This window comes from Megascapheus bottae, chromosome 22, assembly GCF_031878675.1.
Source record: "Megascapheus bottae isolate mThoBot1 chromosome 22, mThoBot2.hap1, whole genome shotgun sequence".
Taxonomy (NCBI): Eukaryota; Metazoa; Chordata; class Mammalia; order Rodentia; family Geomyidae; genus Megascapheus; species Megascapheus bottae.
The window spans coordinates 12,553,099-12,568,559 of NC_143530.1; the positions used below are offsets into that span (position 1 = coordinate 12,553,099).

A 15,461-nucleotide genomic window follows, 5' to 3' on the forward strand; every position below is an offset into this window, starting at 1 on the left:
CTCCCTCTCTCTATCTCAATTTTGGCAGTACTAGGGTTTGGACTTGCTCTACCACTTGAGCTACACCACCAGCCTTCTTCTTTTAGCTAATGATTTTGGAGATGGAATCTAGAGAATGGGACCTGGCTTGGCCACACTTTTTTGCTTTTTTTTTTTTTTTTTTGCCAGACCTGGGTCTTGAACCCAGGGCCTGGGCACTTTCTTTGAGCTTTCTAAGGCTAGCACTCTACCACTTGAGTCACAGCACCACTTCCAGCTTTTTCTGCATATGTGATATTGAGGAATTGAACCCAGGGTTCATACGTGCTAGGCAAGCACTCTACCATTAGGCTATGCTCCAGCCTTTTTTTTTTTTTAGAGAGTGATCCACCTACCTCTGCCTGAGAGCTGGGATTAAGGACATGTGTCACATGACTGCCCCTAGGATCTTTCTCAGTTCAAATTCAATGCTATCAAGTAAGTAGAGAACAAACACCATGAAGTGACAATGACACATGTCATCCTGTCTCACTCATTCTGTATCTTTCTTGGCCTCCAATCCCCTGGGGGCACCCTGAGCCTGACAGGAAAGACTAGGAGAGCATTGGCAGGGAGAAAGTTCTGCTACTTATAGATAAAAAAGGACAAGTATGGGATTTGACCTGAAGCAAAAAGGGAAATCTTCACCTTGAAAGTAGAAAGCAAGGTGCAGAACACAACTGACACAGGCCCAAAGCTTACTCACCGATTTGAAAAAAAAAAAGAGTCAATTCTCTGGCTGGGGAAGCAGAACCACCATATGGCATCCCCTGGGCCCCCATCCCCAGAAACCCAGAAAAAAAGCTGAGGCATCAGAGAAGAAAGGCCCTGCCCTTTGGCCCATTAGAATGTCAAAGCTACAGGCAGTGGCTCATCTCCGGTCGCCATGCACAGTCACAGCCAGAAGGCTCAGTCAGGCCCTTGCAGGGAGGGACAGCAAGGTGGGAGTAAAGAATGAGTTTCAGAATGACCCTGCCAGGTCAAATTATCCTTCCCTTCCACTGTCTTCACCCTGTATGCCACCAGAGCAGCCATGTCAGCTGGCTGAGCTGGGCTTTTAGGTTGGAGGTAGGCAGGGCCTGCAGAGCTGCACTCACCTAGAAGCATTATTTATGGTGTTGCCCACAAGGGTTGATTTGTGCTTTCCTTCTGCTCCATCTGGCCCTCCCTGGCAGAGCTCCTGGCTTGACTTACCACTGGCAGGGCCATATGTCCTGCCAGCCCCCCCCGGGGGGGGGCAGTGAGTGATGGGTTTGGGAGGGAAGGTGAGAGCTAATTCATTTCTACAAGCTGAGCCTGAGGTGGCAAAAGCATTCCTGGGTGATGCTGTGTAGGCTTCAGTTACCCCTGGGCTGGTTTCCTCAGGGGCAGTTTAGGGTTGGGCAAGCTGAAACCTCTGTCTCAGTACCCTAGAATCTGGGCCAGTGTTGTGACTTGCCTTGACCAACAGAAGGCAGAGTGACACTCACCTTCTAGTCTCACTTAGGTGACTAGGGGAGCTTTAGAGACCTAGTGGCTGCTATTTCATAGAGTTGTCTGGGAAAGCATGACTCTGAGGAAGGACAAATTACTGAATGATCTACCCCTGTGTTGGAAGCAGAAACCTTGAGGGGAAAGTCCAAGGTGGTCAGGAAAAGAGACCTCAAAGACAGGTAGCAGACATTCTCAGGAAAGTGGCAAGTTTAAGAAGAGCAAGGGTGTGGCTGGGCGCCAGGCGCTCATGCCTGTAATGCTTGCCACTGAGATCTGAGGATCATGATTTGAAGCCAACCCTAGGCAGAAAAGTCCTGGTGAGATGCTTTCCTCCAATTAACTACTAAAAATCAAAACCAGAAATGGGCACGGTAGCTCAAGTGGTAAAGTGTTAGCCTTGAGCGCTGTCTGGGACAGCACCCAGGTTCTAGTTCAAGCCCCATCACTGACAAAAAAGGAGAAAGCTGACTCTACAAGACTCCTAGCTGTGTGCATCAGGATCCTTATTGGGGAGACTGCCAAACATGGGAAGCAGAGGTAGAGCAGATATGGTAGTGCATGCCTGTAATTCTAGCTGCTCAGGATGTGAAGATCGTAGGAACAAAATTCCAGCCCAGGCAAAAGCATGAGACCCTATCTGAAAAATAAAATGGAAAGCAGAATGATTACAAGTGTGGCTCAAGTACCTACCTAGCAGACATGGGCCCCTGAACTCACTCTAGGAAGCTCTGAAAACTAAGACCACCATAAAACTAAGAAGTCAAGCTGGGCAAGGTGGCTCATGCCTGTAATCCTAGCTACTCAGGAGGTTGAGATTTGAGGATTGGGGTTCAAACCCAGTTCAGTACTAAAAAGGTCTATGAGACTCTTATCTCCAATTAATTACCAGAAAACTGAAAGTGGTAAAGTGGCTCAAGGGGTACGGAGGTAGCCTTGAGCTGAAGATCTCAGGGACAGCACCCAGGCCCAGAGATCAACTCATACAATCAACAAAAAATAAAATAAAATAAACCTAAGCCCGGTGCAGTAGCTCATGCCTGCAATCCTAGCTCCTCAGGAGGCTGAGATCTGAGGGTCAAGGCTTAAAGCCAGCTGGGTCACAAAAGGACCTGAGACTCTTATCTCCAATTAACCTCTAGAAAATGGGAAGTGGGGCTTGACTCAAGGTGGTAGCCTTGAGCTGAGGAGTTCAAGGCCGAGTTCAAGCCCTATAACCCACAAAAGAAATAAATATTAAAAAAAAATAAAGCTAAGAATTTAAGAGCCATGGTGAACAGGTACCCACCAAGCTGTGGCAGTTCAAAAGGCTAAAAACTGCAATGCATTTAACTCAAATTCAATTCAAATCAACAGGTTCATACTGCTATTAAAAGATACTAGGGCCGGGCGAGGTGGCTCATGCCTGTAATCCTAGCTGTTCAGGTGGCTGAGATCTGAAGATTATGGTTTGAGGCCTGGGCAGAAAAAGTCTGTGAGACTTTTATTTCCAATTAACCAGTAAAAAGCTGGAGGTTGAGCTGTGACTCAAGTGGTAGAGTATCAGCCTTGACTGAAAAACCCAAGAAAGAATGCAAGGCCTTGAGGAAGAGGAGGAGGAGGAGGAGGAGGAGGAGAAGAGGAGGAGGAGGAGGAGGAGGAGGAGGAGGAAGCCGATGCCCTGCACATGTGCTGGGAACGCCTCAGCAATTCCCCAACTACCACCAGGCTCTCGGGCCTGGCGGCACAGATGGCTCCTCCGTGGAGCCTCGCAGCGAGTGGGAAGAGGCGCTGGGCTATTCTCGGTGTGTGAAGGGAGGTGTCATTGAGGAAAGAAGGTCAGGTTCGTCACAGCTGGAGCACCACTGTGCCCGTAGTCCCCAGAGCCCCAGAGAGAAGCCACACCCTGGTGGAGTCAGCCTTGGGCCAGGGACTCCTGCAGGCCTTCCTTGCTCCTGGCTGTGACAGGGGTGTGTGTGTGTGTGTGTGTGTGTGTGTGTGTGTGTGTGTGTGTGTGGCCTGGACACGGTCCCTCAGCTTTTTTGCCCAAGGCTAGCATTGCTGGTTAATTGGAGATAAGAGTCTCTCCCACTTCCCTGCCCAGGCTACTTCAAACCTTGACCCTAAGGTCTCAGCCTCCTGAGTGATTAGGGTTATGGATTATAGATATGAGCCAACAGCATCGGGCTGACAAATTTCATCAAAAGGAATTTCAAAAGCAAAGAAATCTGGAAACCTTAACCAACCATGTCTACTAATTTTCAGCTTGGGGAGACCCTCCCTCCACCCACAGGGAGCCAGGGACATAGAGCCACGATTCCTACCCTGAGCAAAAGCCCACGGGCATTTCCTGACAGTGCCTGACCTCTGCTTTAGCTGTTCTAGGAACAACAACTGCTTTCTCCTTTCTTCTTTTCTTTTTTCAGTCCTGCGGCTGGGCACCAGTGGGGCACACCTATAATCCTAGCTATTCAGGAGGCTGAGATCTGAAGATCACTGTTCTAATCCCGCCCAGGCTGGAAAGTCCTGAGACTCTTCTCTCCAATTAATCCCAGAAAAAGCAGGAAGTGGTGCTGTAACTCAAGTGGTAGAGTATTATCCTTGAGCAAAAGGTCCATAGAGACAGTGTGCCCAGGCCGAGAGCTCAAGGCCCAGGACTGGGAAAAAAAAATTATTATTATGGCATATCATCCCAAAGGAACATGACTCAGCAGGCAGTAGTACCAACTAGTACAATATTCCTGGAATAGGGGTTGAGCAGAAAAGGTCCTGGATGGCAGGTCACCTGAATTTATATACAGATATATACTGATAAGAATGTCCTGAGGGGGGCTCCACGAAGCCCTGGGTTCCATTCCTTGGTTACCACATATACAGAAAAATCCAGAAATGGTACTGTAGCTCAAGTGGTAGAGTGTTAGCCTTGAGAAAGCTCAAGGCCAAAACAAACAAAAAAATATCCTGAATTGTCACCTAAAGGCTTGTGTGCCAGCTGCAAGTGCTGGCTTTTGCCTATAATCCCAACTACATAGGAGGCAAAAATTGGAAGGACTTGGGGTGAAGACTTGCCTAGCAAAAAGTTCTTGAAGCTGGGTACTGGTGGCTCCCGCCTGTAATCCTAGCTACTCAAGAGGCTGAGCTCTGAGGATCATGGTTCAAAGCCAGCCTGGTCATGAAAGTCTGTGGACAGAGCCCAAGCCCTGAGATCAAGCCCCAGTATGGGCAAAAGAAAACAAAGTTCTTGAAATCCCATCCTTACCCACAAGCTGTGTGTAGTGGTACACGTCTGTCCTCCTAGCTACAGGGGACATTTAAATAGGATTGAAGCTCAAGCCTCAGGAGGAGAGAGTAGGGTAGGGTGAGACTCTATGAGAAAAATATTGAAAGGAAAAAGGGCAGAGGCTTGGCTTAAATGGTAGAGTGCCCACTGTGTAAGCATGGGATTCCAAACTTCAGTACTGCTTCCTTAAATATGTGTATCTTCTTTTTTCTTTTTTTGCCAGTCCTGGGTTTGAGCTTAGGGCCTGAGCACTGTCCTTGGACTTTCTCAAGGCTCTACCATTTGAGCCTTAGCACCACTTCGGGCTTTTTTCTCTGTATGTGGTATTGAGGAATTGAACCCAGGTCTTCGTGCATGCTAGGCAAGCACTCTACCACTAGGCCAAACTCCCAGCCCTGCCTTGTTTTGTTTATTTGTTTGTTTCCAGTCCTGGGGCTTGAACTCTGAGCCTGAGCATTGTCCCTGAGCTTTTCAGCTTAAGGCTACCACCCTACCCCTTGAGCCATAGCCCCACTTCCCATTTTCTAGAGATTAATTGAAATTAAGACTCTCACATTCGTTAGTGCCTGGGCTGGCTTTGAAGCTTGATCCTCAGATCTCGCCTCCTGAGTAGATAGGATTATAGGCTTGAGCCACCGAGCCCCTGGTTTGCTTTGGTTATTTTTTTTTTTTTTTTGCCAGTCCTGGGCTTGAGCTCAGGGCCTGGGCACTGTCCTTGGATTTTCTCAAGGCTAGAGCTCTACCACTTGAGCCTCAGCACCACTTCCGGCTTTTTTCTATATATGGTACCAAGGAATTGAACCCGGGTCTTCATGCATGCTAGGCAAGCACTTTAACCACTAGGCCAAACTCCCGGCCTTGCCTTGATTATTTTTATGGTAGTGTATTTATGAAAGCCCAGGGCCAGCCTGGAATGAGATTTCGCTCTTGGGCTTCCCCATATCACTGGGGGTGACAGTGTATGTAGCTATTGTGTTTCCCCTACAGCTGGGGTAGCAAGCATATACCAGACATTGGTTGCAATGTCTTAGACTGGTCTCAAAGTTCGATCCCCCATCAAGGGTAAGCTTCCATGCTGATTTCATTCTACTTTGAATAAACTCTGAAGACTTTACTGAGGCAAAGGCATGAGGCCTGGTCTCAGAATACTCAGTTAAACAATGAAACCACAGAAACACTTGAAGAACCTGGCACTAGTGACTCAGTAGCTGTAACCTTAGCTACTGATGAGGTTGGGATCTAAGGCTCATGGTTCATAGTCAGTGGGGGCAGTAAAGTCCATGAGACTGGTATCTCTAGTTAACTAGCAAAAAACCAGAAGTGAGCTATGGCTCAAGTGGTATAGCACCAACTCCTTTTGAAAAAGCCAAGCAGGAGTAAAAGGCCCAGTATCAGCACAAAATAACAAAGCAATGAGGCTTTTATTCATTAGACTACTCCACAATTATTAAAATTGTAGGTATTAAGATGAAGATTCATGATATATTGGTGAGGAAAAAAAAGCTTTAAAATATACACAATATATCTTTAGCTAATAGGATTTTCGTTTTTGTATTTTTGCTAGTCTTTTTTTTGGGGGGGGGGTAGTTGTGGGGCCTGGGTGATGTCTCTGAGCCTCTGCCTGCTCCAGGCTGGTGCTTCACCACCATAAGCCACAGCACCACTTCTGGTTCTTTTTTTCTGTGAGTCGTGGGCTTGAACTCGGCCTGAGCTCTTCAGCTCACGGCTACCAGCCTACCCTGGAGCCAAGCCCCACTTCCCATTTTCTAGAGGCTAATTAGAGCTAAGTCTCAAGTCCTTTTGTGCCCGGGCTGGCTTTGAACCGGGATCCTCACATCTCAGCCTCCTGAGTAGCTGGGATTACAGGCCTGAGCCACCGCGCCTGGCTTGTTGTAGGTGTGCCAGGCTCCCTTTTGGTTTTTGAGTGGTTATTGGAGATAAGGAGCCTCTCGGCGACTTCTCTGCCCAGGCTGGCAGTTCGAGGACTGCATCCTCATATCTCACCCTCCTCAATTGCCAATTGGTGTATTTTCTCTCTTTATCTACCCAAGCAGCACGTGATCATCTGTCCAAGTTGAACTATATTCACATGATTTTTTTTTTTTTTGCCAGTCCTGGGGCTTGAACTCAGCTCTTGGGCTTTCTCAAGGCTGGAGCTCTCCCACTTGAGCCACAGCACCACTTCGGCTTTTCTATGTATGTGGAACCCAGGAATCGAACCCGTGTCTTCGTGCATGCAAGGCAAGCACGCTACCACTAGGCCACACTCCCGGCCGGGACGTGATCCTTAAAGGCACAAACTAAAGGTTTGTGCGACTAGCCCAGGGCGTTCCGTCGCGCGTGCGCCCAAAGGCGGTAACGCTCGGTGACCCACGCTCAGGGAGCCGCCGGCTCCTCAGGCACCGCCAAGGCCACCACCGACAGCGCGCGGGGCCTGGCTGGGGGCGGGGCCACGTAGCCCGGAAGAGACGCCGCGTCGCGCATGCCCTTTCTTTTCCAGCCTCGGCCTCGGACCCTGAAGCCGCCGCGGTGAGTTCCTCTGAGGTTCGGGTTCCATCGGCCCCCATCCGGGCCGTCGTGCCGCCATAGGGCGCGCGCCTCCTTGGGGACAGGGGCTGGGGGTCCTCCCGCTCTCTTTCCGCACACCCGTGTTTAAGTAGCGCGTGTGGCTGGGACGTAGTTGAAGGGAGAGGAGCGGGGTGCTGGTAGGCGACCATGGGCTTTCCGGATGGCGGAGAGCACCGCGGGCGATTGAGACCCTGGTGTGTGGGGAAGCCAGCCAGGCGAGGTCGGGGGGGGTCATCGTCTCCCTGACTGCCCCACCCATGGCTCTAATTTGGGGGGCGAGGGCAGCCTCTTGACTTGGGGTTCCGAGCATGTCCGGAAGCGAATGCTGTCTTCCCTCTGGCTCTCGAGGGAACAGCCTCGAGACTGCTCCCTAGCTAATGTGTCTGATGATCCCCAGAGACTACAGGGTCTGTGCCCACCTCAGACCCTGAATACCACTGGTGGTGGTTGTCAGAGTGTTGCAGGTAAAGCAGATGTGCACCCCAACCCCGTTGTGTAACTTGTTTCTTGTAGATGTTGATGCCCAAGAAGAACCGGATTGCCATTTATGAACTCCTTTTTAAGGAGGGGGTTATGGTGGCCAAGAAGGATGTCCACATGCCCAAGCACCCAGAGCTAGCAGACAAGAATGTGCCCAACCTTCACGTCATGAAGGCCATGCAGGTATGGGATACAGATGGAGGGGTTTCCCACCAGCTGTGAAGGCTCATTCCAGTGAGAGGCCAAGACAGGCTAAGCTTCCTTGCTGCTCTCTTGTACGTGTAGAGCTTGAACCTTGTAGTGCTGTCATCTTTGGGTTACTGGGGTTTGAACTTAGTAGGGGTCCTTATTAGGCTGGCATTCTGCTGAGCCCCACCTCCAGTTTGTACTGGTTGGCTGGCACCTGTGTCAGTCTGTCTCACAGTTCTAATACTGTGGGCGCTATCCCTAGCTTTTGTTGCTCAAGGCTAGCTAGCACTCTTTACCACTTGGTCACATCTCTGCTTCTGGCTTTTTTTTTTTTTTTTTTAAATTGGAGACTTCTGTGCCCAAGTTGGCTCTGAACTGAGATCCTCAGGTCTTGGCCCCCAAGTAGCTGGGATTGCAAGCATGAGTCTCTGTACTCAGCTTGGTTGTGTTTTTGGTGTAGGGCTTAAACTTAGGCCCTGGGCACTGTCATGAACCTTTTAGTATTCAAAGCTAACAATCTACCACTGGAGACACATCCGGTTTTTGAATGATCAGTTGAAGATGAGTCTCATAGGGACTTTTCTGCCCCAGCTGGCTTTAAACTGAAATCCTCAGATCTCAGCCTCCTGAGTAGCTAGGGTTACAGGGGTGAGTCACTAGTTCCCAGCTCCCCCCCCCCCCCCCCCTTATGGGACTTCAACTCTGGGCCTGGGTGCTGTCCTTGAGCTTTTCAGCTCAAGGCTTACCACACTACTCCTTGAGCCACAGTTACTCAGGCTTTCTGATGGTTAATTGAAGAGTCTCAATGACTACTGCCCAGGCTGGCTTTGAACCATGATCCTAGATTTCAGCCTCCTGAGTAACTAAGATTACAGGCATGAGCCACCACATCTGGCTTATTAGTATTACCAATAGGCTTCATGTCTGAGCCTGGACTAAGAACCACCTACTCTGGGCTTGTGGCCTGGAACTGTGGTTTTCCCAATTTCAAGAATAATTCATTTTAGGGTTTTTTAGGGTCAGAGCCTGATCCTTAGCACTGTCCTTGGGTTTCTCAAGACTAGAGCTCTACCACTTGAACTACAGCACCACTTCCAGCTTTTTTTTTTTTTTTTCTTTTTGTGGGTCATGGGGCTTGAACTCAGCCTGGGCATTGTCCCTGTGCTCTTCAGCTTTACCCTTGAGCCAAGGCCCACTTCCTGTTTTCTTGGGGTTAATTAGATATGAGTCTTAGGTCCTTTTGTGCCTCAGATCTCAGCCTCCTGTGTAGCTAGGATTACAGCCGTGAGCCACTCCACCCAGCTCCCTTTTGGTTTTTGAGTGTCCAGCACTTCCGGCCTTCCAACCCGGTCTTCATGTATTCTAGGCAAGCACTCTACCACTAGGCCAAACTCCCTGTCCCTAGCATTAGTTTTAGGATAGGGCGTAATTAGTCCAGCCTGGTTCAAACACATCTTCCTTCCTCAACCTCATGATGGAATTATAGGTGTGAGCCCTGAGGCCCAGCTTTACAAGCTTTTTATTTTACCAGTCCTTGGCTTGGGCTCAGGACTGAGCTCTGTCCTTGGACTTTCTCAAGGCTAGAGCTCTACCACTTGAGCCTCAGCACCACTTCTGCTTTTCTATGTGTGTGGTACTGAGGAATCGAACCTGGGCTTTGTGCATGCTGGGCAAGCACTCTACCACTAGGCCAACTCCCATCCCTTTACATGTAGGTTTTTTAAGAATTTATTAACATTGATTTTTACATCCTATTTCAAATGACGTGTTTAACAAGTATTCAAGAAGGGAATCTCTGGTGTTTAGTTTTTAGAACATAATCAAAATTAGGCTAAGGGTTTGTATATCATAGATACATATTAATCTATCAGTTTTTATATCTATGTAGTTGTGTTTATATTTCCAGTACCATGTCCATAGCATTGGCTATGCAAATACTGAGTCCTCACTCTTGTACTGTTTGGATCTACTAGCCACATATTAAGGATACCAACCGTTTACATGTATTTTAATGCAATTTTTTCCCCAGTCTCTCAAGTCTCGAGGCTACGTGAAGGAACAGTTTGCATGGAGGCATTTTTATTGGTACCTAACCAACGAAGGCATCCAGTATCTCCGAGATTACCTCCATCTGCCTCCTGAGATTGTGCCTGCTACCTTGCGCCGCAGCCGACCCGAGACTGGCAGGCCTCGGCCCAAAGGTATAGTGATATCTCTTAAGGTCTGCCCTGAAATCATTGTTAGAGGGGTTTTTGTTGTTTTGGCCAGTCCTGGGACTTGAACTCAGGGCCTGGGCACTGTCCCTCAGTGTGTGGCCAAACTCCCAACCCCCAGATAATATATTTTTAAAGAGGGTGAAACAATGTTCTTAGAACATAACATCAGTGTCAGTTTGGAGGGATTCTGGCATATAGGACCTTTGGTCAAGTCTTGGGATCTTTGAACTGGATCCAAGTTTTTAGATTATCCATAAGAAAGCATGAATACAGTTTTAGTGTGTGTATTCCCCAGTGTTCATGCATATATCTATACCTAGGGCAGAGAACTGAATATTTTCATCAGAGTGACATGTTTGTCCACAAGAAGGCCATGACAAGACTTTATCACATGTGAAAGAAGTGGAGAATTCGGTGGTTTCATGGCTAGGGGAGCAGGAATTACAAAAAAGACGAGAGGGTGGATGTGTATGTAATCACTAAGGATGTGTGATGTGCCTGAATTGCCTTCTGAGTGCTGTCGTCATTATTGGCTTGTAGTTGCATTTTGTCACAAGAACTTTGTTGTGGGCTGAGTTGACAAGATGCAGAATCCTAAACATGATTGGCAAATAAGTTCATCTACGCCCCATACTTTTTTATTTGGTTGGTTTATGTGGACCTGGAATTTCTTTTTGTTACTAAGGGAACAGTTGTATTTTATCTACTTCATAGATTGCTTGTGCTTCATTTTCTTTTATTTTGTGGGTCATGGGGCTTGAACTTTGGGCCTGGGCATTGTCCCTAAGTTCTTCAGCTCTAGGCTGCTGTCCAAAAACTTCCCATTTTCTAGTGATTAATTGGAGATAAGAGTGTCACATTCCTTAGGTTATTTAGCGGCCAGGCTGGATTTGAACCTTGATCCTCAGATCTTAGCCTCCTGAGTAGCTAGGATTACAGGCATGAGCAGATTGCTTGTACTTTAATGGCAACTAAGTTTCAGAGCAACTTAACGTGGTTAAATTAATAGTCCTAAAGCTTATTTTTATTTATTTTTGTTCCGCTGGTTAGCTATATACAGAAATCCAACAAAATGAGAGGTCTTTATGCCTCTGGGTTATGTAATTCCTCTTTGCACAAAAATTTCCACTTAGAGAAATGGGTCAAATTAAGTTTCCACTATTCAAATGCTTATAAAATTACCTGTATTTCTATATTTGCCAAGTAGTAGAAAATGCTTTTGATAAGAAACAACACAAGCAAACAGTTTCTGCAACACTAGCCCAAATTATTAAGTTTCTGTAGGAAATAGAAATTTCTGGCTGGGAACATAGCCTAGTGGTATAGTGCTTGCCTAGCATGCACAAAGCCCTGGGTTCAATTCCCTGGTACCACATACACAGAAGTGGCTGTAGTGGCAGAGTGCTATCCTTGAGCAAAAAAAAAAGTGCCCAAGGACAGGCCCTGAGTTTGAGCCCCAGGACCATTTAAAAAAGGGAAAGGAAAGTAAGTTTGGGAGTTAACCATCTCCATCAGCCCATCATATGTAAGTGGTTGCCCATGAGAACAAGAGAACCATGCCAGTTTTCTTTGCCATAAGAAAAGCCTCCAGCCAAGCTTGGTGGCTCACACCTATAATCCCAGCTACTAGGATTGTGGTTCAAGCCAGCCTGGGCACTAAAAACCTAGAGACTGGAATCTCCAATTAACCACTAGAAAATTGGAAGTGGCACTGAGGTTCAAGGAGTAGGCCTCTAATCCTACAGTTCAAAGTGAACCAGGGCAAGAAAGCTCATGAGACTTTTTTGCCAATCCTGGGGCTTGAACTCAGGGCCTGACCACTATCCTTGGACTTTTTCTCAAGGCTAGCATTTTACCACTTGAGCCACAGCACCACTTCCAGCTTCTGTATGTATGTGTGGTTTGTGTATGCTAGGCAACTACTCTACTACTAGGCCAACCTTCCACCCCCCATGAGACTTTTTTTTTTTTGCCAGTCCTGGGCTGGGGCTCAGGGCCTGAACACCACTTCCAGCTTTTTTCTATGTATGTGGTACCGAGGAATCGAACCCGGGTCTTCATGCACGCTAAGCAAGCACTTTAACCACTAGGCCAAACTCCCGGCCCCTTACCCCATGAGACTCTTATCTCCAATAAATTACTTAGAAAAAAGCCAGAAGTAGCACTGTGGCTCAAGTGGTTCATGACCCACAAAAAAAGTTTCCACGTTGACCTATGTTCACAGTGTGGCTTAATTTATATAGGTCTGGAGGGTGAGAGGCCTGCAAGACTTATAAGAGGTGAAGCTGACAGAGACACCTACAGACGGAGCGCTGTACCCCGTGAGTAATGCGTCTTCTGTGTCTAGGGCTGGGTTTTAGTATAGGAACTCTGAATCCTCAGTCCTTGAAAATGTGAAAATGGTCAGAAAAGTTCCTTGGCTTCAATCTCCAGATCATCAGAACAGCTGGTGTTCCTTGTGTTTCTGTGTAGGAATTAGGACAAAATCCTTTGAGCCCTGAAGGCCTGTAACTAGAACAAAACTTCTTTGCTCCCAGTGAGGAGTTCTCGTTGAGTTAGCATTTAGTGCCAGGAAAAGTAAGTCAGGTATTGGGTAAGATTTCAAGAGAAGTCTTGAGGAAATGATAGTACACCAATACCTGAAGGGGGAGGGCAGGGAAGCCAGCCAGCCACTCTGGGGCGCAGGTGCGTGCGTGCGTATCTGGGCAAATGCTCTTGGAGAGGAGACCTGGCTTGTCTAGACACCCGTAGGAGGATAGGGGTATGGGCCACAGTGAGGATTTGTGGCTTGGATCAGGAAAGTGGGGTGTAGAGTTTACAGGATTCAACTAGTTGGCAGTTGCCTTGTAAAAACAAGTTGCAAAAGAGAAGAATTTAGAAGTGTGGATGTGTGTGAAAGACTCCAGTTTTAATAGTTAAAGAAACAGACTTGTGCCATTAAGTCCCAAGAACTGACCTGTCTGTGTTAAAATTAATCAGAACTCCTGTATATTCAAGGGATGGCATTTATTTGTTTTCTAAGCCATAAGATACCTTCAGACAGCTAATTAGGACTCTACTGGCATGGGAACCTCTCCTTAGCTTCCATTTCCCTGAAATGTCCCTAACCCCCACCTCATCTCACTCCAATAGCTGATTGCTGTGTTGATGTAAATCTGTGGTCTTTGCCTTTGAAAGCCCTGAAATTATTCATCTGGGGGCCTCCTCCTAAACTCCCGCTGTATGGGTGTGTAGTACAAGGCCCAGAGCTAGCCTGCCTGAATAAAGCCTTGCTTTTTGCATTTCGGAGCATCTGACTCTCATGGTCTCCTTGGTCGTCCTGAGACTTGGGCATTACAATTTCATCTTTGAAGTCTCCTAGGTATTTTGTGCACATCTCTCCTAAAGCTAGCTCTGCTAATGGGACAGGATGGTTTATTTATTGTTTTTGTTTTACTGTGTTTTGGTGGTGAGGCTTGCTCTGGGCCTGGGTGCTATCCCTTAGTTCTTCAGCTCAAGGCTGTCGCTCTACTACTTGAGCCACAGCGCTACCTCCAGTTTTCTGGTGGTTAATCGTAGGTAAGAGTCTCACATACTTTCGTGCCCAGGCTGACTTTGAACCGTGATCCTCGGATCTCAACCTCCTGAGTAGCTAGGATTATAGGCATGAGCCACCAGCACCCAACTGGACAGAATGTCTTTTGAGTCAAGGTCTTGCTGTCCTTGCCCAAGCTGTCCTTGAACTTGTTTATGATCCTCCTCAGTTGTTGAAGTGCTGAGATTTCAGCATTCATTTTGCTTCTGTGAGCTCTTACCACTTTTCCCTCATCGTTCTTGCCTTACGGAGCTCCCTCTGCAAGTTAGGTGCTTGTTTGAGGTGAGTGTCTCAGTGGTGGCAAGTGAAGGTAGGATGTAGTTAGGCAGGCTTCTCGGAGCAGTGGACAGTTGGAGTATGTGGGAGGATAGTGGCAGGCAGGGGTAGGAGCTGAGTGTATCCTAGAGGAACAAGTCTCGAGTCCAAGCCCCACAACTGTTCCCCTCCCACACACACACACAAAGTGCATGTGTGATTTGTCTCCCCTTGCTCTACAGAGATCAGATGTTCAGTGGTTCTAACTTGGTGTGTTTTGTTGTTGTTTTGGTTGGGGTAATGTATAGAGGGGGGTTACAGTTACATTAATCAGGTGCTGGGTGTTTTTTTGCACATTGATACCCTTCTCATGTTTTCTTTGTCTCCATTTCCCTTCCCCCTTCTCTTTCCAGCTGGTGCTGACAAGAAAGCTGAGGCTGGGGCTGGGTCAGCAACTGAATTTCAGTTCGTGAGTATTCCCCTGCTTGTTTTCCATAAGCTGTTGCATGTACTGGTACTATAGTGTATCCCCCATCTCCCCAAATTCTAAATCAGCGCACGAGATGGAGTATGCAAACTTTGGTAAATTTAGACATTCCTGAAGTGAGTTTTACAAATGAATCACTTCACATGGCAAGTTTGCATTTTCAGTTTTGTTACTGATGGTCATCATGAGTCCCAGATTGGTAAAGTTTGAGATTGAGAAGGCTTCAACAAAGTTGGTCTAAAATCTAATTATCTTTTGAGGTGTGATTTCCTGAGCCAGTTTCTCATCTATATCATAATAATTATGTTAATAGAGGTTATTGTGTGTAAATCACTTGGTGGCTGTCCTCACAGCTCACAGGTGTTCTCAGATCTGCCTGAGTGAAGGAGGCCTGCACAGTAGAAACAGTCATTCCATATATGTGTGTGGACACTGGGTGGGGGCCATATTCCCATTTTAACAATGAGGAAGCAGGCCTGGGTGTCTGTGGGGGGTAATAAGACCAGAAAGTTGACAAAACCTGAGAAAGGAAAAAGTGGAGTGTGCTGTTAATGCTGATGTGCTTTCTCTTGCAGAGAGGTGGATTTGGTCGTGGACGTGGACAGCCCCCCCAGTAAAGATGGAGAGGATTATTTTGTGTTGAATAAACTTGTAGCCAGAAAAATGTGTCCCTTTTATTTGTATTGTGTAGTCTGAGGAGGAGCGGTTTGAAGGTCTGCATGTTAATGGGGTAAAGGATTGGATTGGTTTAGAGCTTTGTCCTTGTCCAGTGATGTCCTTGACAACACTTGGCTGCTGTTAGAGCTGTTGTGCTTAGTCATGTGCCTTCTGCTCCCACAGCTCCCCGCAGAGTTGGGTTCAGTGGCGCTGTGGATGCATCACGGGTGGATGCTGGGGCCTCTTCCTAGACCAGTCACACGGACTGGATGTGCATGGTGGGAGGAA

General features: G+C 47.4%; 1 protein-coding gene across 1 annotated transcript; it reads left to right on the top strand.

Moving 5' to 3' along the window:
- The first annotated feature begins 7,171 nt into the window (after positions 1–7,171).
- Positions 7,172–15,195, top strand: Rps10 (ribosomal protein S10). Its single transcript, XM_090355855.1, has 6 exons — positions 7,172–7,276; positions 7,829–7,978; positions 10,014–10,185; positions 12,444–12,521; positions 14,443–14,498; positions 15,092–15,195. Exons 2-6 carry the CDS (start codon positions 7,829–7,831, stop codon positions 15,131–15,133), a joined length of 498 nt encoding a protein of 165 aa, XP_090211981.1. The 5' UTR covers positions 7,172–7,276; the 3' UTR covers positions 15,134–15,195.
- The last annotated feature ends 266 nt before the right edge of the window (positions 15,196–15,461 follow it).

What these genes read in the sequence shown, in the direction of transcription:
- Rps10 (XM_090355855.1), top strand. Translation starts at nt 7,829, where the DNA reads ATGTTGATGCCCAAGAAGAACCGGATTGCCATTTATGAACTCCTTTTT. An exon ending in CAGACGGAGCGCTGTACCCC is followed by an intron (nt 12,522 to 14,442) that starts GTGAGTAATGCG and finishes TTCTCTTTCCAG; the next exon opens with CTGGTGCTGACAAGAAAGCT. An exon ending in CAGCAACTGAATTTCAGTTC is followed by an intron (nt 14,499 to 15,091) that starts GTGAGTATTCCC and finishes TTTCTCTTGCAG; the next exon opens with AGAGGTGGATTTGGTCGTGG.